This window comes from Lissotriton vulgaris, chromosome 1_1, assembly GCF_964263255.1.
Source record: "Lissotriton vulgaris chromosome 1_1, aLisVul1.2, whole genome shotgun sequence".
NCBI classification, from domain to species: domain Eukaryota; kingdom Metazoa; phylum Chordata; class Amphibia; order Caudata; family Salamandridae; genus Lissotriton; species Lissotriton vulgaris.
In genome coordinates this window covers 1,408,351,963-1,408,376,016 of record NC_141685.1, presented here as the reverse complement: position 1 = coordinate 1,408,376,016, position 24,054 = coordinate 1,408,351,963, and the positions used below count along the sequence as shown (strand labels likewise).

Sequence of the window (24,054 nt, the reverse complement as noted above, 5' to 3'; positions counted from 1 at the left end):
TCAATGCCACACATGGATGAGATCCACTGGTTTTTGGTGACATTAACGCATCACTCAAGGATATGCCTTTCAATGGGTATCAACGTTTTGGCAAGAAGGCAGACTCCACCCTCAAGTGCTTTAAAGAAAGCAGAGCACCTGTGCCTTTCCTTGGCCTTTACACTACTACTTGGCAGTATTCACAACAATTTCGTCCATTTCAAGGAATTGCTAGGGGCTTTGTCTTCAGACATCGTTATGAACAAACACCCCAGCAACAGGTACCCCAGTTTTTTCGTGGTTGAGGTAGCGGGTTCTAGCAGGCAGGAAACTTCCCTGGTCCCATCCCCTTCAGCAGCAGCACCCAAGTCACTTTAGTTTACCATTAGTGGCACACAAGTCTCCTTGTGCGAGGTAGGATCACTTCTTTTCTTCACAAGTGGCAAGCAATAACAACTGATAGGTGTGTTCTGCAGATAGTCCAAATGGGCAATGCCCGACTTTCCCTTTCCTTCCTGCCGCCTATTCCACATACATCAGAGAGACTTTCGGATGACCATTTATCCTTTTCGCTGCAGGATGTCCAGGATGTTTTGGAGTTAGGAGCCATACAGAGGGTATAGAAGGAGAGGGTTCAAGCCTCAGAAATCGGAACTAAGTGTTACTCCCGCTATTTCTTAATACTGAAGAAGTGTGGAGGCCTCCGTCCTATTTTAGGCCTTTGTTCACTCAACTTCTTCCTGCGGAAAGGCAAATTCAAGATGCTCACTCTGGCTCATGTTCCCTCTGCCCTGGATCCTGAGACTGGATGGTGGCATTGGTCTTGCAAGATGCCTAGTCCCATGTTCCCTTGCAATAGGTCCACAGATGCTACCTATGATTCAAGGTGTACCACAGGCATTTTCTGTTTCCTGTGCTCCCTTTTATACCTTTGGAGGAGGAGGGTGTCAGTCCTCCCCATACCTCGGCGACTGGCTGTTGAAGGCAGTCTCTCATCAGTCAGGGATAGACCACTTTCAGTTGACAGTAAACCTCCTTACACTGTTTGGGTTTACAATCCGTGTTCAGAAGTCATACATGGCTCATTCGCAGAGGCTCCTAAAGGAGCCCTACTGGATATGGTGCAGTTTTGAGCCTTCCCTCTGGAACAACTAATGCACAACATTCAGGCTATTATCCATATGTTTCATCCTCAGCCCGTGGTCTCAGTGAGGAGTGATCTAAGGCTTCTGGGACTGTTGACATCTTGCATCCTGCACGTTAATCGTGCTAGATCGCTTATGGGGGGTTCTGCATTGGGATCTGTAACCTTGGTGGGCTCAGCACCAAGGGAACCTACCACACTTTTCTGGCTTCAGAGCAACCTGTAAAAGACCTTCAGGTATAGCTGCTGGACTGCAGATAGACCAGCAGCAGGCGCCTCCTTGTACCACCCAGAAATGATAGTGTTGACATACCTATTCCTGCTTGGTTTGGGTTCTCATCTGGGAAAGGTGGATGTCGGAGGACTCTGGTCTCTGGCAGAGACTCATCATCACAATAACTGCTGGAGTTTCTGGCCAATCATCTGGTTTCGAAAAGCCTTCCAGCCCTCCATCAGTGGACGGCTGATTCAGCTCCTTATGGACAAAACCACAGCAATGTGGTATTGCAACAAGTGGTGTGGAGTGGGGGCTCTGTGCTAAAAGGCCCTGCGTGTCTGAACCTGCAGAGAATCATCAGGGCTTAATCATCTCTGATCGGATGTTACGTGAGGGATCTTTAAATGCCAAAACAGGCAAATTCAGCCAACAACACCTAAAAGATGATGAATGGCAATGGCACTTAGAGCGAGCGCAGGATGTGCAGAGCTGCACTCATGACGAGCTGAGCTCGTCTCGGCCACACCCGTTTTTGGAACGTTCAGCACAGCGGAGTAATTATCCCCGCGTGCGAACGTTCCAACGGCCGTGACGAGCTGAGCTTGTCATGAGTGCAGCTCCACTGTGCCTCATGACGAGCTGAGCTCGTCACCAGCACCCATGAGGTTAAGGACCACGGTGTTACCTCTTTTAATGTTGGACAATCCATCACTCTTACAACGTTCTTCGCTCCCCCTCACTCTTCAAGAGAGAAGAGGCCCCATTGTTTGGACTCCCAAAGAGTGTGCAGTTTTTATATTGATCATACGAAGGTCCATCAGGTGGATGAGCAGCTTGTTGTGTGTTTCTGTGGGGCAAAGAAATGCAAGGTGGCGCAGAAGAAGACCGTATCCAGGTGGACAGTCCTCTGCATCAGCATTCTCTCCTGGCTGAGTTGTGCGCTATACAGATATGCATAACAACATTAAACAAAACAACGCATACAACACAACACATATAAACCAACAAAATATAACACATAAAAAACACAACACAACATAAAAAATACAACGCAACACGTAAAAAAGAACAAAAGCTACTGCTAAGCAATGGTTTAGAAGTAGCCTCCAGAAGGGTTCAGGACCCATTCCACTAGGGCCAAAGCTACTAGAGACTCGTTGGCACACGGAATACCGGTCTTGGATATCTGTGAGCTGGCAACAAGGGCGTCAGTGCACGTGTTCACAAAACATTGCTGCCTTGACAGGAAGGTCCTGACGGCAGGGCATTTGACCATTTGGTCCTGCAAGACTTTTTGGTTTGAGACATTCTACAGACTCACCTCCTATGAGGTACTGCTTGGTATCCGGTCTAGGGAAGAGGAATCTGCATTTATTATCCACCTGAAGAACAAGTTACTTACCTTCAGTAACTCTCTTTCTGGTGGATTCTCTATGTATCAACATTGTTCACTACCTTCCTTCCTCCCTGTTCTGTAAAATGACTCCTTTTCCATCTAAAAAGTTGCCAAGTTAGAGATCTGCGCACTGGCACAATTGATTTCTTTTTGGCTCTGGGTCTGAGGATCTGGACAATGCCTAGAAAGAATTTATGTCAGCGTGCTTGAGTGGTGCCTATATATGACTCCAGTTACCACTTCTGGATGGAGGAGTGGAGCTGCAAAACGTCACCTGTGGGCTTTCAGGAGTGGGCTGAAAATGCTGAAAAGCCTTTTGACTCCAGTCTGGCACACCGAAATATTCTAAAAGGGAGGAAACTGTGGTTATACAGAGTACCCAAAGAAAGAGCATTACTGAAGGTAAGTAGGTTGTTCGTATGCCTTCCACAGGTGCAATGCAAGGTGGTATCATCTCGTCTGTACAACCAGTCTTACAGGCAACCCATGAATACACGAAAAGCAACGTGCACTGTTTCTTTCAGCAACATTCAAATGTATTACACAGTGTCATGGACTGTATTCATTATTGCTTTCTCCATGCATAGTCGAGCACCCTTTAAGTATTCGCTGATATTAGTAGTAGGAGGAGAATTAAAAACGAGTTTGACTTCTTACCACGATCATAGTACATTTTCAACCTGTACTTCAATAAGAAAATCAAGAGACTGTGAACTGTTTTTGAATTAAACCTTGAGCAACTATCCAGCACTTCCTTTCAGCCAGGGCGTCTAGTTCCCAAATGCTGGCTCTGTAACTGTCCCTAAATAGCTGAGTGACCACTTCTTTACAGCTATCTAGTCACTCAATCTCCTCAGTCTGACGGTTGGAGAGCATCAGACCCTGCATGCACTCAACAGATGGTTCCTCTTTGGTGGGCCTGTCTTGTTTCTGACCCACAATTTCCTCTGCTTCTGGGATCCAAGCAAGGCTGCTGAAATGAATCCAGTGGAATCGCATTCTCAGTTTTGGAATCCTCTGGTAATTTAATTCTCCCCTGTTTGAGCCCTTGGGCCCACGAGCTCAGTCAGCAACCTCTGGTGTTGCATTGACATGCAGGATTAGTCACATAATCCTATTGAGGGCAGAGGCTGTACTTTCTGGCGCCATTTCAAAAGCTGTTCTGTGTCAAGGCTGAGAAATACCTTATCAGTGCCCAACACACGCACGCACACACACACCCACACCCACACCCACGCCCACACCATGGGCGTCCTCAGACATTTTCCCCGGAAAGAGGGGGGGGGGGGGGGGGGGGGGGGGTTTAGAGAGACCTGGCAACTGAAGGGGCGTGGCTAATGTTAATAGGGGCGGGGCTAAATGACAGACAATCAGGATCAGGTAATGCTCAGGCCAAGCTGAGAAAAACAAGCATTGGCATAGCCAATAGGTCTCGCCTTTGGGACCTTCTAAGTATTTAGTTATGCAGCAGGTCCCAAAGGCGAGGCCTATTTGCTATGCCAATGCTTTTTGTTATCTCTGCTCTAGTTGAGAGGCTAGGGGACTGGTTCTCGATGTCTGGTTGGGAGCACAGCAATGACCTACTGAATTTGAATGCGTAGGTAATACAACCGGAGGCGTGAAATGAAAGGTTCACTACCAGGAATAACAGGAAGATAGAAAGTTAGGCTGGTTAGAAAGGTAAGGAGGGGTAGAGGCAGGCTTGGTGGTGAGGGGAGAAACAGATGCATGCTAGGAGAGCACTGCGAGGGAGCAAGCCGAAATGGGAAGAGGCACTGAAAGGTGGGTCGGGTAAAGACCGTAGTGAGGCAAACAGAAGGGTAGCGAGGGGTGAAGGGTAGACAAAGAAGTGAGGTGTAGAAGAAAAATATTCAGTAGCAGAGACAGGTAAATCAAAGCTGGAGAGGGGAGAATAACGCAGTCGTAAAACATGAGAGGGCCAGGTAGAGAGAGGGTGAGGTGTGTCAGAGACAGCTGAGGAAGAGATCATAATAAAGACTGAGGTAGACAGGTGAGGTAGAGGGGTGTGTTGATATAAAGGTAGTGCAGAAATGTGTCATAGAGATGTTACTGAAGAGGAAAAGAAGTAGAGGTATTGAGAAAGGATTAAGGTACTAAAAGAACCAAGAAGTGAACAGAGGTAGAACGAGTGGAAGGGGAGAGAACACGTAGAAGATGAATGGCAGGGTAAAGTGAGCAATCAGGCAGTGAGTGTGAGGAGTGTGATACAGAGGGATATGTGGCAGTGAGCGCGAGGTACAGAGGGATATGTTGTGGTAGTGAGCGCGAGTTGTGGGGTACAGAGGGATATGTTGTGGCAGTGAGCGCGAGGTGTCGGTACAGAGGGATATGTTGTGGCAGTGAGCACGAGGTGTGGGGTACAGAGGGATATAAGGCAGTGAGCGCAAGGTGTGCGGTACAGAGAGATATAAGGCAGTGAGCGCGGAGAGTGGGGTACAGAGGGATATAAGGCAGTGAGCGTGGGGAGTAAGGTGCAGAGGGATATAAGGCAGTAAGCGAGAGGTGTGAGGTACAGAGGGATATGTTGTGGCAGTGAGCGCGAGGTGTGGGGTACAGAGGGATATGTTGTGGCAGTGAGCGCGAGGTGTCGGTACAGAGGGATATGTTGTGGCAGTGAGCACAAGGTGTGGGGTACAGAGGGATATAAGGCAGTGAGCGCAAGGTGTGCGGTACAGAGAGATATAAGGCAGTGAGCACGGAGAGTGGGGTACAGAGGGATATAAGGCAGTGAGCGTGGGGAGTAAGGTGCAGAGGAATATAAGGCAGTAAGCGAGAGGTGTGAGGTACAGAGGGATATGTTGTGGCAGTGAGCGCGAGGTGTGGGGTACAGAGGGATATGTTGTGGCAGTGAGCGCGAGGTGTGGGGTACAGAGGGATATAAGGCAGTGAGCACAAGGTGTGGGATACATAGGGATTTTAGGCACTGAGCGCGGGGGTGGGGTACAGAGGGATAGAAGGCAGTGAAACACAGGGTCGGGACATCCTGCCAGACATGATAGGGTGCATACTGGCAGATAGATATGTTATTGACACGAGACTGTGTACATTTTAGTGGGATCTGAAATCCGGGCTATGCTGCAACCTCAATTTTTGACTTGGGAGGATAATGCATCGATTTCACCCCCACCACCCCCCCACCCCCCAGAACTTCATTCAGAAGACCCCTTGCTCTCAGGCTACACAGTGTTAAAAGGAGGTATTGGTGTCCAGACCTAGTTTGCCACTTCTCCTTAGGATGCATACCGCACTTTCACCTATGGCTTATTAAGGAAAGGACTGCACGAACCAGAATGCAATTGAGCACGAGTTTGAAGGGGGTGGGTGTATTTCAGCAGCACCTCTGGCAGTGGTGATGTCAAGTGGCACTCGAGGCAGAGCCTGTTCCGTTTCATGGCCTTAGGGAGAAAAACCTGATCATGGCACACACAACACTGCTCTATGTCCGCTGCTCGGTAGCGCATACCCAACCTGCTGAGCTGCATCATTGGTTCAGGGTGGCATGTATGCTTTAGCAGCTCAAACTGGTCATTGTCATTCTGTATGTGATAAGCAACCACAGACAGAATGACAATGGGCAGGAGGGGCTGGTAGGAGGAGTGCGAGGTGCCCCATCAGGGAGTTGAGGCCTCTGGCAGGGAACAGCTCTGCTCCCTGCAGGGCCCAGAATTACGGACAAAAGGTGTCCTTAAAAGCATGTGCATCCACAGTGGGGGCAAGGAGGGGTGCTCCGGGGGGGGCGGGATGCAAGCACCCCTCCTTGCTCCCCCTGTGGACGCCTATGACCCACACCCATCCCCCACACACACCACCCGACACACACCCCCGACACACACCTCACCTCAGGGCACAAGTCGTAAAAAAAGAAGTGGGGGGGGGCGCTGACGTCACGACAGGAAGTGACATCACGAAAGGTGGCTTGCACCATCAGACTCATTGCCTCCCCTCGCTCACCCCTTAGATGCGATTGCATCAGAGAAGCCAGCGCGTGAGCAGCGTTCCTAAATGGGCTCCGATCTCGCCCCAGAGAGGCCAAAGAGTGAATGTGTGGCTCAATTTGCTCGAGTTCTCGAGCTCCCGGTAAAATAAGTGGGGGGACTCCGTCCACCCATGTGGTACCCTGACTCGAGCCCTGCCTCACCCCCCCCCCCCCCACCAAACACACCACACACCCTCCTCCCTCACACCCCCCCCCCCCCCGCCCCCCCCCCCCCAACACACACACCCTATGCCCCACAGGGGATACACTGATAGTACAGACCAGTGAAATATGGCAGACTCTTACAAATGTATACATCCCTGCCTGGTGGAATCCAGTTTCAGGTGAGGAGCCTTTCAGTTCTTCCCTAAAGTTTCCTGCTTAGGTCGCTGCCCTGCTTTCATTTCATGAGTTCCGGTGCCTCCAATTACTCGAGGAATCAAAGCCCCCAGCCACTGAATCATTGCATTACCTTTTCCCGGCAGCCTCCTTCTTGGGAAATACATCTACGCTTTGGAACTTCATGTCACTGCAAAATTAGAACAGGTCCCTCCTGTTGCTTACTTAATTTTTTTTAAAAAAAGTTAAAACTCCCGCTGTCTCAATGCTACTTCCAAATGTTGAACCTTCTTTCCCCTTGAACTCAAATTTTGTAACGGGTGTTTCGTTTCACAATATTTGGACCTTACAGTATGCTGTCTACCCGATAATTTCTCCTAAATGTATGTAACTGTATATATTATTTATTATTCTGTATTTATATTAGCGATTCATATTCATTTATTTATCATGCTTCAACATTTAATTCTATGTAAGGTACTCTTCCACCCATTGAGATGTTTCTGCTCTAAATAAAACTGTCATTAAATAAATAAATTACGCAGTCCAATATAATCTGAGCTTCGTTTGTAGTATGATTGCTGTGTAGATATGTGTACCCAAATTCTCTGCTATTTTATTTTGGGATGCTTGAATTATTTTTTTAAAGAATGCTCTCAAATATTTTTTTTGTTAATGATATAAACTACAGTTTGTAAAAGTTACCCTTATTGCCTGATATATATTCACATCCGTCTTTGTTAAAAAGAAAATGGGAATCAAAATCGATTAGACCTGTATCTATCGCTCTTTTCTGAAGTACCTGGGCAAGGATATAAAGCACTGCTCATCATCACAAACAATCATCAGGTGCAATGGCACGCATGGTGTGAGGAATGTAGTTCCCTCAGTCAAAATACTTCATCATTCCATGAAAAAATGATTCGTGTGTCATAGGAGCCTATGATTGCCCAAGCATTCGCCTCAAATGGGCGAAGTGCCCACTTTTGAAAAAGAGTTTAAGCCATACAGTTACTTCCGTTATTGTTTATGGGAAAATGTTATATGTCTTACAGAATTATCTTTTCTGGCTTTCCTCTACTTTTAAAGAAAATCACCTCCTTGATGCAGTCCTTCCTGGAGCCCCGAGAGAGGCAATGAAAAATGCTTCAAATCCTCCTGCAATGGCAGGTTGGCCATGGAATTATATCATGTAATTCGCTGCCCACCTAGTAGTGATGAATTAGTGTCTCCAAGGTCCCATATCTGACTTGGCAAACAAACAGAATTATTTTTATTGTATTTATTGTCATGTATTGAGGAAACTCGACCCCCTGTACCCACCCATGAACCAAACTGGTGCTCCGAGTACGGCGGGCTTTTCTTCTGCTCCTTGAATAGCAAATAAAAAAGTTTTTTTTTTAATTTTTTGAAAACCTTTATTGCACAATGCCATGAAACAAATACGGGCCTACAACCATCCGGCCGGCCTCGACAACGTTTGGAGCACATCAGCAATCAATACGGCACCGCAGTAGTTCTACAAATGAATTACAATCGACTTGAGTTACACTGGAGAGATACATACTACTACGGGGAGCAGGAGAAGTGAAGGTTTATTTTAAAAGTTTTTTATGAAGAATAATAACTGTAGGGACTGGAAAGGATCAAGGACCAAACATACCAACCATAACTAAAGTGGGCGACGCATAGCACAGAGATACAGCGAGCATGGAGACAACATCAAAATGGCGGCACCAAAACAGTACACAAGGATTGATAATCGCAGAATTCGTTGTGTGCCAATTGCTACCCACCCCCTTACAACTAGCGCCATTGACCCAAAGAAAAAGGGAAAGAAAAGGAATGCAGAAATAAGAAAAATAAAGCCCATAGAAACCAAAACGGACAAAATAATATCCCCCCCCCCTACCCCCACCCTACACGCATGCAGAGGCTACGGCCTACCCCCCCCTAGCAGTGTGCCTGTCGCCCCAAAAGAGTACCCGAAATAAAGAAGAAAGAAAAGAGAAGAAAAGGAAAACCTGTATTACCGGAGGAGGGCCAACCATATGCACCCGAAACAGCCTCACGATTATTATCGGCCACCTCACCCTCGACCCCTAATCGAATCCTAGCCAACGTCCAGTCGCCCCGTCTATCCATCACAGTCTTGGTAATGCAGGCAACGGTAAGTAGGAAGGGGAAAAGCAGAGTCAACCTTGTCCCTTGCGATCCAACGCGCCAGTGAGGTACAGTAGCGAAGGAGCCATACGGAGCAGGAGAAGTCGCCAGAACGACCTCGGCGAGTCAAAGCACCGTCCACCAATATCCATCCGACGCAGTACAGTGTGACCCATAAAGGTACAGTACAGGCAAGCACACAGCGGGAGTCCTCCGAAGTTAGACAATCCAAGCAGAAGCAACATGCCCAGAGTAAGAGTACCAGTCTCGCCAATAGATCCCGGTGGAGGCAACAAACATGGCGTCCAAGAGCGATCCCCCAGCAGCTGTACAGATGAAGGACACACATTTTTACCCATTGCTGTGACCGGCAGTGTCGCGATGGTGATCGGCTCTCTCACCCTCAGCGCCTCACCGCATCTTTGAAGAGGCAGATCGCAACATTTGAGCTCAGGGTGTGGCGAAGTGCCCCGCGCGCGAGCGCCAGCTCGGCCAGTCGAGGAAAGCGGAGGCAAAAGGTCATCCAATCGGCCTTCCAGGTCCCGGGCGTTGCAACCCAAGGCATCCCGCAAACCGGCCAAAGCACTCAATACATCGCCGATATTCAAGGGCGCCTCGGGGGAGGATGGTTCTGCAATCCCCAGCACATAGGGCACGCAAGCGTGAGGCAGCCCTCGATTCCGATCGCCGGCATCCCTTCCTAACAGCCGGTAATCAACTCGGCTCCCCGACAAGCACAGCCAGGTTGCGGGGGCCAGGGCAGCTCCCTCCATTGTAGCGTCCTGTGTGGTGGCCGCACAGAGTCGGTCGTAGCAGGCGCCCACAGCGCAGATCGGTTCATCAAGTACAAGCGCTAGCCACTCCGCCCAAAATGGCCCCCTCCGACTCCGCTTGAAGACGAGAACAGCCGCAGGATCATCAAGGGAGAGGGATACAATTGTAGCAACAACGACGATAAAGCCGTGAAAGCATGAAAGTCCCAAGAGAAAGTGTTGCACTTCTGCCGAAGGTCCCGAATGTCTGCCTCGTCTCGCCCTGCCCTCAATGGCCGATGTTGTTGTTGTCTGGCCGGACGCAGCCGAGAACAAAGGACCGGTCCCCTTCGTCAATCACCATCAGGCGAACAGGGCTTCCTGTCACTCCCAACGCAGGGAAATCAACGAGGAGCACATCATTAGAACCAGCGTCGCCTCCCGGACCCGATACCGCACAACAGTCACAGAACTGCACGCAGAAGAAGAAGCGGTACGGGAGGGAAGCAGACGGGTCGACGGAGCCGAGGGCTCAGGCGGCCATCACGGTCGCTGGCTAGGCTCCTCCGCAAATAAAAAAGTTTGATGGCGATTCCAATTTGTTACCGTCTCTAAATTTCCGCTCTGTAACCCAGGAACCACTATGAAAAACAGGAATACATGAGATGTGAGTAGCTGTGCTGTTGCATTTGCAGTTCTGAAATGAGATTGACCCATGTGGTGGTGTAGTGTACCTTTCCTTTCCTAGGTTCATAGTGTCTGTCTGAACACATTCCCTCTAGCTCATGCTTTAAAATCCCAACTCCAGTCCACCTTTCCAGGTACCATGGTGTCGTGGGTGATCACCATGTGCCTTTTTCACTCTCCCTTGTTCCCTTGAGACTTCTTTTTAGATTGCTCCACCTCTTTCTCACTGTTTGTATATCATTTGTGCTCACCCCTACAGCTGGCAGTGAAGTCGGTGCCAGTAAGATCCTTTTGCCGCTAGGTCACTCGCCATGCAGCCTAACTGGAGGGTCATCTCTGTAGCTAGCATCTTCCCTTCCTCCGTGCAAATTTAACATTTTCAGTATCTCAGGGATGCTTCAATGATAGAACCCACATCATCAACGCTTTGGGACCCACGGCTCATGAATGTTGGGGGGAATGTTGGACTGTTGTCTCCAGCGACTGCAATTTGCGGACCTTGAAACCTCTTTGTGCCCGTTGAGAACTTTTGCCTTTGTCTGTGGTGTGCTTGTCTGTACAGTGCTCAAGGCTTGCTCCCTGTCACATTACAGAAGGCTCACGAGACACTGATAGATATATATCTCCTCCAGTCCATACACCAATTCGACAGACTGTCTGTCGATTACAGGGCAACCTTCTTAAGAAGATGAAGTGCTGGAGGAAATCGATGAACCCACGTGCTCCGCAGTAAGCCAAGTTATAAACTATGATAGGCATTGATTGCAGCGCTCATTCATTTCGTAGTACTAGCTCATTAGGAAACGCTATGGGAATTTGAATGCAATAGCTCGGTGTATCTAACTATGCTTTAATTGATTGTTTTTGATTTATTTCTAGCTGCACGTCTCAGTACTTCTACATTTGAGTTGAGTAGAATTCTCCACTGCACTACACCACTTAGATTATACTATTTCTGGATTTACAGTAACGGCAAAATCCTTGTAGGGATATGGTCTCGGCAACTGAACATTTTGAGTGCATACATTTGAGCTTCGACCCATTTTGTTGAGATGTCAGTATAGAAATTATGCCTCACTAGGCAACCTTTCAATGAGATACCACTTTACTGCAGCAGGAGTTGAATAAACACATGTAAACTAATGAATGCCTCCTGGTTCAAATCCCTGTTCCTAGCAATATTCCCCTTATGCCATTCTCCTAAACTAACTTAGGGACAGTCCATACATTTTCCTAGGGAAGGTTCCTAAGTTCCCATAGGTTTTGGACATTTTAAAAATCTTAAAATGCTGTAAATTTCCTGTAGATTTGCTTTCTCTGCCAGAATTTTCAGTTTAACTGCTTGGTCTCTCAGAAGTGGTGGTTTATTGGAATGGATGCTCTGAATTGAAGGCTGAGCTGAGTTCGGGGGTTCTGCACTGTTCTATGCAAGGAGGTTGCAGAGCCGGATTCATTTACTACTCTGTGGAGCCAGTCTTTCCATTATAATAAATAGAGCAGGCACCTCCGTGACCTCCAGCGGGAAAGCATGCAAGGATCAAGGGATGGTTCAAAAGAGCTGTGTGAGGGAGCAGACAGTACCTTACATTAGGACACAGTGAGGTTAACAAGAAATGTGGGTTGAGAAGAACAGAGGCAATGGCATTCTGTTGGAACTGGCCCTTTTTGCAGGGTTATCCCCAAACTTTTTGCTTATTCCTCCCTTATTTTTCCTGAACTGTGGCTGTTGGCAATAGGACTCTGCGCGCTTTAACACTGCATCACAGTGCTAAAGGGCATATGCTCTCTGTGTAAATTGTTATGGTAATTGGTTATCCATGATTGGCCTATTTGTATCCCCCAGAAGTCCCTAGTAAAGTGCACTGAGTGTGCCAGGGCTGGTGATACAAATGCTACTAGTGGGCTTGCAGCACTGGTTGTGCCACCCACATGAGTAGCCCTAAAATGGTGTCTCAGGCCTGCCACCGCAGTGCCTGTGTACAGTCTGTGAACTGCCATGTCCTCCTGGCCAATGTCCCCACTGACGAGGCCTAACCCTTCCCTTTCTGTGCACATTGGTCAGCCCTATGGAAGGCCCAGGTACCACCTTGGGCAGGGTGCAGTGCATGTGAAATGTAGAGCATGTACTGGTGCAGGTGACATGCTCTGGTAGTGAATTACAGCCATTTCCGTTTTTCACTATTGTAATTCTATCTTGCCCATAGGTTATCATGGGGAATGCTGGCTAAAGTGGCTACCAGCATATCTTCCCATAGGAGCAAGATAGGACGTAAAAGTCTGGCATCCCTGAGATTTAATAACACATCTTTTAGGAAAGGTGGTTTTTAAATCCTGTGTTTGAGAACAGCACTTTTAGTAAGTAGCTGTTCTCTTGTCTGACCTTTCTGTGTGCCTTGGCTGGTTTATGAATTGACCGTCTGGTTTATGAGTGACGGGGCTGGGGGATTCCAGGAAACAGAATGAGTCCGCCCAGTGGTGAATAGAGAGATTTGCAGCTGGGACCTGAATAGGACTGTGCCCGCCCCCCACAGTGCTGGCTCTGCGCCCTGTGGTGCGTCTGATGTCTCTGCCCTGCACTGTGAAAGGAGAGAAGGAATCATTTCAACAAAGTGCTCCAGGGCTGTGCTTTACCTCCACAATGCTGGCTCCACCTCCTGCTGGGCGGCTGACGACCCTGCCCCTCTCTCTGAAATGAAGGGAGAGGCCAGGAAAACAAAGTGCTCAAGGAACACCCAGAACTGGTTCAGACTGGGCTCGGAGCCCTCCTGCACAAAGGGAACAAAGACTTTTAGGGGTATAAGTACAGGACCCCTGACTACATAAAATTAGATCATCCTGGAATCAAGAAGGAACCTCTGCCAAGGAGAAAGCTGAAACTGAAGAAGGAAGACTGTCCTGCTGTTGCTGTGCTGGACTGACCTGCTTTTGCTTTGCTGCCAAGGAGAGGGGAAGGACTTTGCTTTTGGTGCTGTGTCCCCTTGCTTGAAGGAATCTTCAAGGGCCTGAGAAGAGCTGGCTCCCTGTTATGAAGTCCCAGGAACAAAAGGACTCCACCCAAGCTTTCCTCAACTATATTGAGAGAGTTCTGTCCTTCCTGGAGTGTGTGGTCCAGTTGTGGTGCCTCTGGAAGTTGTACCTATGTTGGGAAGCTGGAAACCAAGCTTTTAAAGACTTTCTGCAAGTTTTGTCGCATCGCTTGCTTGCGGATGACATCCCCGACAGTGCGAGGAAATTCCCGCCACTACGAAGGCTGAGATCGTCGCAGCGCCTGTTGCCGCTGCCAGAGCCGTTGCATCCTTTGTTTGCGGGACGCACCAGACCGGTGCGGGAAGATTACCATCGCTGCGAGTGTCGTCGCAGAGCCTGTCGTCGCTGGGTAAGATCGCCGCACCGCTTCCTTGCGGACCGCATCACGTCGCTGCGAGTGTCATCGCAGAAGCCATCGCATCGAGGAGCTGCGAGAGAGAGATCACCGCTGGTCCGCGCGTCGTCGCCCCGAAGATCGTCGCAACTCCAAAGATCATCGTATCGTGCCTTTGCGAGAGAAAACTTTCTACGGAACCTACACACCGCAATCCATACAAGTCCACTTTCCTCCCCATACAGATCGGATTCGTCGCAACACGCCAGCTGCTGCAGCGGGGTTGTCGCATTGCCTCCCCAGGGTCTCAGGAGCAACGCATCGCTGTTTTCCACCGCACCAGCTTCTGCTTTGGAACTTTGTCGCATTTAAAAGGTTCTGTTGGCTAAACATAACGCAACTGTGAACTTTTAACGCGCCTGTGGATTATTTTATCGCAACCTTAAGAACTCTTTTGCAACCATATTCTGAACTGTGTATGTTGGATTTTTGTCGTTTTGGTCTTGTGTAGTTTAGATTAAATACCTTTATTTTTCTAAGCTGTTGTGGAGTCAGTTTGTGTTATTTTCACTGTGTTACTGTGAGTGTTGGTACAAATACTTTACACATTGCTTTTGGATAAGCCTCACTGCTTGTGCCAAGCTACCAAGAGGGTGAGCAGAGGTTATCTAAAGAGTGTTTCCTCCTTACCCTGACTAGAAGCAAGGGTCCCTATTTGGACAGTGTTATCTATCTCTGCCAACAAGAGAACCCCAGTTCTAACATTTGAATATACAAACAGGGTAATAGTGTATGTGTTTGTGTCCACGTAAGCATATCTGATATAGACTTTTTGCCACAGATTCATTACCTTAGAATATTCAATATATAGATATAACCCCGGCACTCTAACTAGTTTGTTCATTTATTCATACAGAATTTTAAGTCTTTAAATATCCAATGTATACATACACCAATAAATAATCTTTGGTACTGTTAATATTGTGAGATATATATATATATATAAGATCAGCATTATTCCTCAAACAATTTGTTCAAAGCACATAAGTTCCAATATTACAGAGATGGCAAGTGTAATACAGTAGGCGTATTGACTTGCACTTAGCAACATAATAGGATGAGTCACTTATATATGGGACCCCAGTGTCTTCAATACTCGAACATATTAATTTGACTGCTTCTAAAAGCCTTGAAAAAGTTACCAAGTAACGAAACACGTGTCGGCTGCCGATCCATCGCTCCACAGGAATACCGTTGTACATCTTCCATCTGTGCGACACTGTTCTAATGCAACTCATGTGCTTTGAATGAAATTGCATAAGATCTATTGTTTCATAATAAGCCTACTGTATTACACTTGCCATCTCTGTAATATTGTAACATTGGAACTTATGTGCTTTGAACAAAATGTTTGAGGAATAATGCTGATCTTATATATCTCACAATATTAAACAGTGCCAAAGATTATTTATTGGTGTATGTATACATTGGATATTTAAAGACTTAAAATTCTTTATGAATAAATCAATGAACTAGTTAGAGTGCTGGGGTTATATCTATATATTGTTTGTATACTGGGTTTGTGAAACCCGCAGTTAGGAGACACCTGAGGTAGTGAGGTGTCTATGTCTAACCTTTAGGGGCACCAATACTATAGAATAGCCAATAAGCAACACTAGGAATTATGTGCTACCATTAAAACCACCTCTGCCATTCGTATATTGCTGTAAACCTTAGAATGTTCCCCAGGCGTCAAACTGGAACCTGACATTTTTAGCAGTACCCCTGCATGTCGGTAGGTGGGATTGTTTGGCTCGACATCATCCGCGCTGGATGTGAAGTGCTCAGTGCCTATATAGGCACCACCCCAATGTGGTGATGTCCTTTCTTTTCTTTCTGCGACATCCAGTGCAGATCTGGAGAGAGCTAGCCCCTCCACCCATGCCACCCACTTACGACCGGCTGACCGAGGTCTATCGGTACTTGCTCTGCAGGCCCGGACTGGCCGTTGTGGGCACCGGGCAATCCCCCGGTCGGCCGCAAGGGTGTGGGCCGGTTTTGGGCCCTGGGGGCCGTTTTTGTTGCAGAACCGTTTTTGCAGCATAGCTGCAAAATCGGCCCTGTAACAAAATCGGCTGAAAAGCGGCCCTGACAAAGCGCTCGCCCCCCTCCCGCCCGGGGGGTGGGGGGGGGGGGGGGGGCGGCCAAGCACTTTGCCAGGGCCGGTTTTGGTACCCAGTCCGGCCCTGTTGCTCTGTCAGGAAGTGTGGCTCTTTTGACCATAGGAGCCATCAGGAGGGTAATGGCATCAGAAGTAGGTCGTGGTTGCTACTCCTGCTATTTTCCGGAGCCCAAAAAGGGCAGAGGCTTTTGGACTCATGTGCCTTCTCAAATTCTTCCTGAAAAAGGAGAAGTTCATATGTTTGTTCTTCCTCTGGCCCAGCAAGGCTCTGCTCTGGGCACTGTTAAAGGTTACTTATCTCACATTTTGGTATTCTTGTGGTTGCCTGATGAACATTCCTTGTTCAAGTCACCTGTTGTGACTAGATTCCTCAAAGGCCTTCAACACATGGTTCCTCCCAGGCTCTTTAGCATGTCCTAATGGGGTCTTAATTTTGTCCTCACTTTTCTCATATGCACACCATTGGAGTCGCTGCCCACTTCACCTGCTTACCTTCAAGACTGCTTTTCAGGTGGCCATAATATCTGCAAGGAGGTCAGTGAACTGTAGGCACTTTCTGTGCAGTCTCCTTACACCAACTTTTACCCAGACAAGCTGTTTCTGCTGCCCTGTGCCTCATTTTTTTACAAAGGCTGTGGCACCTATTTATGTAGATCAAACCATCATCTTGCATACCTTTTTGTTCCTCCTCAACCTTCTAAAGCAGAGGAGAGACTCACATTGTCTGGACCCAAAAAGAATGTTGTTGTTCTATGTTGATCGCACTAAGCGTTTCGGTTTGATGATGAACTCTTTGTGGGGTATGTTGGTGCTAAGAAATGGCTATGCAGAAGAGGACTATCTCATGTTGGATAGTACTTTGCATAAATATCTGATATGCATTGGCCAAAAAGCAACCCCCTGAAGCTGGTGTGCACATTCTACTGCAGCGAAGGCTGCGACCACTGTGTTAGCTCGGGTAATTCTGGTCCTGGACATTGGTCAGGCAACAACATGGGCATCTTTGTACTCATTCACCAAACACTACTGCCTGATTGTCAGATCCGTTGTGACAGGTACTTTACACGTTTGGTTCTAGGGGACTTTTTGATTTAATCTGTGTCGCAGGCCCACCTCCTGGGCAGTATTGCTTGAGTATCTATTCTAAGGTAAGGAATCTGCGGCTATAAGTCTCTATTACATGAACAAGTTACTTACCTTCAGCAACGCCTTATAGAGGCTCTATTGAGCTGCAAATTCCTTATCGACCCTCCCATCCTCCCCTCTCTGCAAACTAATTTTTACAGGGTCCCCCTTCTAAGGGCCTAAGGCATATACACACCAGTGTATCCGCATTCTTTGTGGCTCTGCGCTTCTGGCTTCTGGTGTGAAAAGTCGCAAAAAGAAACTGACATTAGCGTGCTGAGGTTGTACCTATATAGGCTCCACGCACATCACGGCTGGTGCAGAGTTGAATGATGCAACCTACCAGGGTACAGCTCGAACATTTTTGGATCCAATCTGACACCTGGGGAATATTTTAAGTTACGGAATATCCCACTTTTCCCGAACGACTCGCAGCTTGCCTACGACTGCATTGGATGCATTGATTCCCGACTTTTTTTTAAATAAAGTGCATACAACAGCATTTACAGAAGTTTATGAGCTGTACCATCTGAAAATGTACAGAATATTTAGCCCTCTCTAAGTTACATTTGTTGTTTTCTATCTCCCTGCTGCTCTTTGCAGGTGGCAAGATAGCTGCACTCCTTTCCTTCACTAATCACTTTAACCCTGCACCTCGTTACTCTAACTGAAAGTGCTGTTTTGCTTTGCTGATAGCGTAATACCACAGCCCTTTTCCCCCTCATACCAGTCCTTCCTTTTGAAGTTGACATTTTTAAGTCTCTGCTACACACAGCTTTAACTGTAAGTTGGCAAGACCTAGTGTTTCCAATACATTACATATACATAGATTTGGCTTTGAGTCTGCCCGTTGCTTATGATTGGTTGACTTTGTTGTCTGTCTCACTTCCCTCTCATTCTTGCTTCCCACCACCCATTTGTTCCCCATTTCACCCCTCCCACGCAGCATCCTCACCCTAGGCCCCACCCTATGTCTTATCTACCCCCTCCACCACCCCCCACACTATTTAGTGCCCACTGCTGTATTGGTGGTGGGTATCTAAAAATGTTGTTTGACCATTTCAAGATGTTCATCCATGTGTGTGGAGATGCAGGGGGAAGGCGCATACGAATCATTGTTTTTTTTATGGTAACATGTCATTCAGCAATGGCTGTCACAGATGGAACTGCATCCACAGTGGCTATTTTTGAAGGAGATGTCTTAAAATAAATCTAAATGCTTTCAGACATAACCACCTCCGATGCATTATCCATCTTTGAACTCCACTTGCTTAAATATTAGAAATGTGTTCAGAGTGCTGTGAATGTCCACACATCTGTGTCAGCCATCATTTAAACATGTTTTAAAATCTGTTCAAAAAATGTTCCTTTGACAATGCTTGTAATTATTGTTTTACTAATCTTGTTGTGAAAGTTGAAATTCCACGAGATATTCACTCTTTTCCTTTTGCTTATGAGGATTTACAGTTTTCCCCAAAACTTTGTACAGGTTTTAGATCTCAGGAGAGCCACAGATCAGGATATCTATCACCTATCCTATTCCTAAAGTAGGGGCAGGAACCTTCTGGTTGTAGAAATGCTCACTGTGTGATTCTGCCTCATCCAAAACCATGTTACCATATTTTAAAATATCACTATCTAAATCAGAATGTCCTTTCCTTTGACAGAATCCAACCCAGGTGGGCACAGCACTGCAGGTGTTTTATAACCTGGGGAGTTTGAAGGATACCGTAAATAACGTTGTGGATGGGTACTGTGCAACTCTTGAAGAAAATATTAGCAGCGCCCTGGACATCAAAATCCTGACTCAACCTTTACAGACAAGAGGTACAGCTTCGATTTCTTGCATCTTGTTGCACTAAGGCTTCTGTTTCTCTGTAAAGCCGGAAGTATTTATACTTTGTTCAGAACATGTAAAAGAATAATTAATTTGATTGTATGTGCCGCCAGTCCTAGAAACAGTATCTTGTCGCCTTCTTGTCTGTAGCTCTGTGTGCTTACTCACTTCGGGAATAATTTGACACGGAGACAGACATTCAGTGATTCAGGGAACTCACTTCAAACACATACATTACAGGTTTTAACATCATTATCAATTATTAGGCAATCGTGTCAGCGCAAACAGTTACTCATAATGTGTTCCTTCGTAAGTGAATGGTAGAGCTCAGTACATGTTGTCACGTCGCTGCCTTTCACTCAGCCTTCTAGTGCTTTTAAAGAGACATTCACCATATGCTCTCAAGATTCGAGAGACTCATTCGGACATTTCTTGTGGGAATTCTCAGCGAGCAAACTAAACCTTTGTATTAAAACACTTCTTTTTGTATTACATGTGCTGTGTTTTGTCTACAGTGAGTATAAATGACATCCCTCCCGGCTGAAGGCAAACTCACTAAAATGGCTGCCCCAAGTGCTCTTCTGCATGGTGCATGGGAGATCATTGCACAGTAACTCCTTGTCACTGTTCGTTGTCATCGCCCATCACTCGGTTACACCCTGTTTGAGATGTGTGCGGTTGGCTGCTCACTCCTGCTGCAGTCACTGCTGCTGCCAGAGCGCTGGGTGCTGGAGTCCCCCAGGAGCCAAGCTTCATCTTTCTCATGCCAACTTCATGAGCCAAAACAACTTTTCATTTTCAAGGGCTCATTCAGTCAATCGAGAAACTTTGTTGCGCATCGATGAAAATGTACAATAATAAATATTTCAAATACAAGTACAACATTCATAAACAAGCTTTCATAAAATCCACTGTATTGTAAAAAAATATATCGGTGAGAAGCCGACATCAGTACATACAAACTATAAGGGCCACACGAATATTTCGGCAGGCTCCATCTCCTGCGGGTTCAATAGTGTAGTTTTAAATCCGCGTCTGTGCCCTTTAATATCTCTACTATAATGCACAAGCCCTGAATATAAACTTTTAGCCAAACAAATAAAACCAGGAACAAAGATCTTAACCATAATCATCACTATTAAAAAGTGCCCTGGCGTTTAAAAACTGCCCAGCTCAATAAAGTTTATCCTACAGGTTTTAGGCATCAGTCCCAATCCTCTTGGCACATAAGGGTCAGAAATCGCACTCAATTCAATTCCAGCTCTTAAATTCTCCATTATGCAGCAGGGTCGATTACTATGGAAAAGGTTGCGTGGGTGGTGCTTGCTCCGAGTTCCTGCTTCTTGTCATCACTACTTAGCCCTGACCCCATTGCAGCAGCTCACACAGCATAGGAAGCAACTTCTCACCGCTGAGCCCATTCCTTTTTCAGTTGCCATTCATTATGTCCTTCTGGGCTCCTATGCAGCTCACTCTCTCACTGCTAGGGTGTTGTGGCAGAGGAAGAAGGACTTCACCTGACCATAAGACACATTTGTTCACAGTCTTGGTGACCCAGTTCATGAACCGGGGTGGCAGAGAACATGAGCCTCAATGGTCTCTGCAGTGGGGGCTAATTGAAGGGTCAGGGGGCTATGCCATCCACCTGGCGCACAATAACTTCTAGATAAGTATCTCGGGCCCTGAAAGGACGGTCTAAATCTGCAAGTTCCATGCTGGACTGGGCCTCTCACTCAATACTCTCCCAGTAGGCGGAAGGCTTTGGCTGCAGCCGGGGGGGTCCTTAGTGTGGGATGAAGCAAAGAGAAGCTCTCCGGAGAAGGAGCTCTCAAGAATGCAGCAGGTTCATTGACACCAAGGCCTAGCACCCAAACTCCTCATTTACTATCCAACCATAGGATGTATTCTCCTTACTTGTAGCAGGGCTAGTGACAGCATTGCTAGGTCACCATGGCAGGAGGAGCCGTTGGAGGTATGGGAAGGCCACCACAGTAGTGTAGGTATGAAGTTGATTCATTCCTTCCACATTTGTCTGCATGTGATATGTAGAGTGCAAACTGCCCGTGTTTCAGAAGTAAAGTTACACGACCAGTGCTTTAATGTGTGTACACGTTCTAATTTAATGAGTATTTTGTTAATACTTTCTCGGTAATAGGCCACGTCTTTTTTCTTGTTGTTCCAAAACATTGAATAATTCCCAAAATTCATTATTTTTAATGTGATGAGATGTGTATCCAGCGGGGTATATGTGCTGGGTTGGTGGAAGTTTGTGCTGTTGAATTGTGGAGTTTGCACTAATGTGTGTGAACGGGGGCAATTAAATGATTAGATCAACTTGTGTGTATGTATATTTCTCTCTAAATTATAGATAGAGAGATAGATAGATAGAACGATAGATAGATAGATAGATAGATAGATAGATAGATAGTTAGATAGATAGATAGAGTGTATGTGTGTTCTGTATATTTCACAATTCCATGAGAAATCGGTTTCATCTTCATAATAACAGCTCCCAAACCAATCTGCTGAGGTTTACCACCGTTGGGGCTACCAGGATTATGCAGCAGGGAGGACCACATTATATTGGCAATATTGTCTAAATTACACAACAAAAAGGGTAATTTCTGCAGCATGCTCTCTGGAAGTATAATTTTCATCCATCTGAGCTAGGAGCATCATGGTTTGCAGAATAGGCAAATTATGCACAGTATGTGGGAAATGTGGTAAGATCATAATTACGCTTCACCTAGTGCAGCCATGAAAATAACATAAATCCCCTGGCCCTCATAATTGTCTGTTGTTTTATCCACAATTAATTACTGAAAAGTAAACAACGCCTAAACATTCTAATACCAATCAGTGCCCATTGTTAGACGCGCTTTGAAGTAAATCGCTTTTTCAAGCTAACTACCGAAAAATAACTGTGATGTATAAAAAATAGAAAATGGTTAAAGTGTGACTTTTTTCCCCTGTATTGCCATCTTTGGGATCTGGTGACGTTTACAAACCACTTGGTTTCCGCCTTGTGGTTTATGATGCACCATAATCTCTCTGGCAATATTAGACTGTGTTATTTGGATACCCATTTTATAGATAGATAGATAGATAGATAGATAGATAGATAGATAGATGGATAGATAGATACCTTTGTGTAGACAGTTGAGACTCAGGACTCCAAGCAAAAGGGCCGGGGCTCGTTTGCGGACGTCCGAATAATCTGCATACCAATGAACTAATCTTTCTTCCTCTTTTCCGAGGGACAGAAAACATGAGCCACTCCAAGCAGTTGCTGCTTCAGTAGTTTATTCTATGGAGCACAGAATAAACTATTGAAGCAGCACTTGCTGGGAGTGGCTTGCGTTTTATGTGCCTCTGAACAGAGGAAGAAAGCTTGATAGATAGATAGGTAGACAGATTTATAATACATGGTTCGATGCTTTTATTGCACAAAGTGTACTAGTATAAATTCCCTTACTTCACAGGGAACAATATAAATATGGGAAATATTTCACAGGGCACTGTGAAATATGGGTTACATCATCAAAATGATAGGTTAAAACCACTCTCTGGACCTTTACCATTGTCAGAACTACTAGGCAAGGCTATTCAAATGATGTAGCACATTCTCTTTCAGCATTAGTTTCATCCATTTGAGCTAAAAAACAAAATCGTCTATAAAATTCATCAAATTATGCAACTTTTGTGGCAAATATGGTAAATCCAAAATTATTTGGTAAGGGCGCCAGCCAGGGAATTGCATAAATCCACTGGCTCTCACTATTGTCCATTGTTTTATCAGGAATTTGTTATTGAAAGGTAAACTTAAATATTCGGATTTAAACAGCCCCAATGCTAGCTGGACTGGGAAAAAAGCTGTTTTTTTTAAACTGGCTACCTTAGGAGGAGAGGTGTGGTGCCGCGACCTGGGCGACTGACGCGGGAATCTGGGGATCACGGTTCGATCCCCGGCGCAAGTGGCAGATTAGCCTAGCACCATGTGACTCTGGGCAATAGCTTGCTTAATCTTCCCAACGGCCCTCAGCACCTGGAGACCCTTATGGGTGATTGTTTGCGCTTTAACGATGTGGATTATTATTATTAAGATACGCATGTAAAAATATAAAGAATATAATGAGTAAAAGGTGTGAATTTGTTCCATATTGGCATCTCTGGGTTATGGTGACATTTGGTGCAAATCTGTCCATGATTAAAATAAAAAAAGCCCTTACAATAAAAGTGCAGCTGATACATAACTACTCAGTGGCGACTGTATGTATGTGGGTGTATAACAGCTGGTGCAGATGTAGGAAACAAACTGAGTGTCCCCAATATTTTTCCAGCTATGAAGAACTGCTGCACTCTGTGAACTTGAATTGTAGAGATTTATTCGAGCACAAACCACAGTTTGTGCTTGAATGAATCTCTACCATTCTAGTTCACCGAGTGCAGCCGTTCTTTGTTGCTGAAGATTATATATATATATATCCACACACACACACACACACACACACACACACACACACACACACACACACACACACACACACACTGGTTAGCGTTGGGTAAAATGTCAGTTAAAACGTTACATTTTAAACTCTAAAAACCCCTGAAATTATTCACCAGTTATAGTTAACTCAAGGAGCTATCACTCGCACCCCCACCATGCACAGTGTTGTCATCAATTATCTCATTTCAGATGTCATCAATGATGTTATCAATGGTTAATAGAAAAGGTCATGAGTGATGTAATATGTGAGGTCTCATCTTTGCTGAATTTCTACAGAATTTTTGTAATGTAAAGTACATTTTTACTACCCTACCCAATAGGCGTAACCCATACCGGGGTTGGCCAATCCCACACCATGCACAGAATCC

The 24,054-nt window shown here is 46.1% G+C and overlaps 1 protein-coding gene across 1 annotated transcript in view; it reads left to right on the top strand.

The window, feature by feature from the left end:
• The window catches only part of COG5 (component of oligomeric golgi complex 5), a 1,241,975-nt gene that overhangs the window by 785,952 nt on the left and 431,969 nt on the right, over positions 1-24,054 (top strand). Inside the window, exon 8 of the mRNA XM_086929720.1 lies at positions 19,010-19,169. Within this exon, the coding sequence (XP_086785846.1) occupies positions 19,010-19,169 (160 nt within the window). The remainder of the gene's footprint in view (positions 1-19,009; positions 19,170-24,054) is intronic.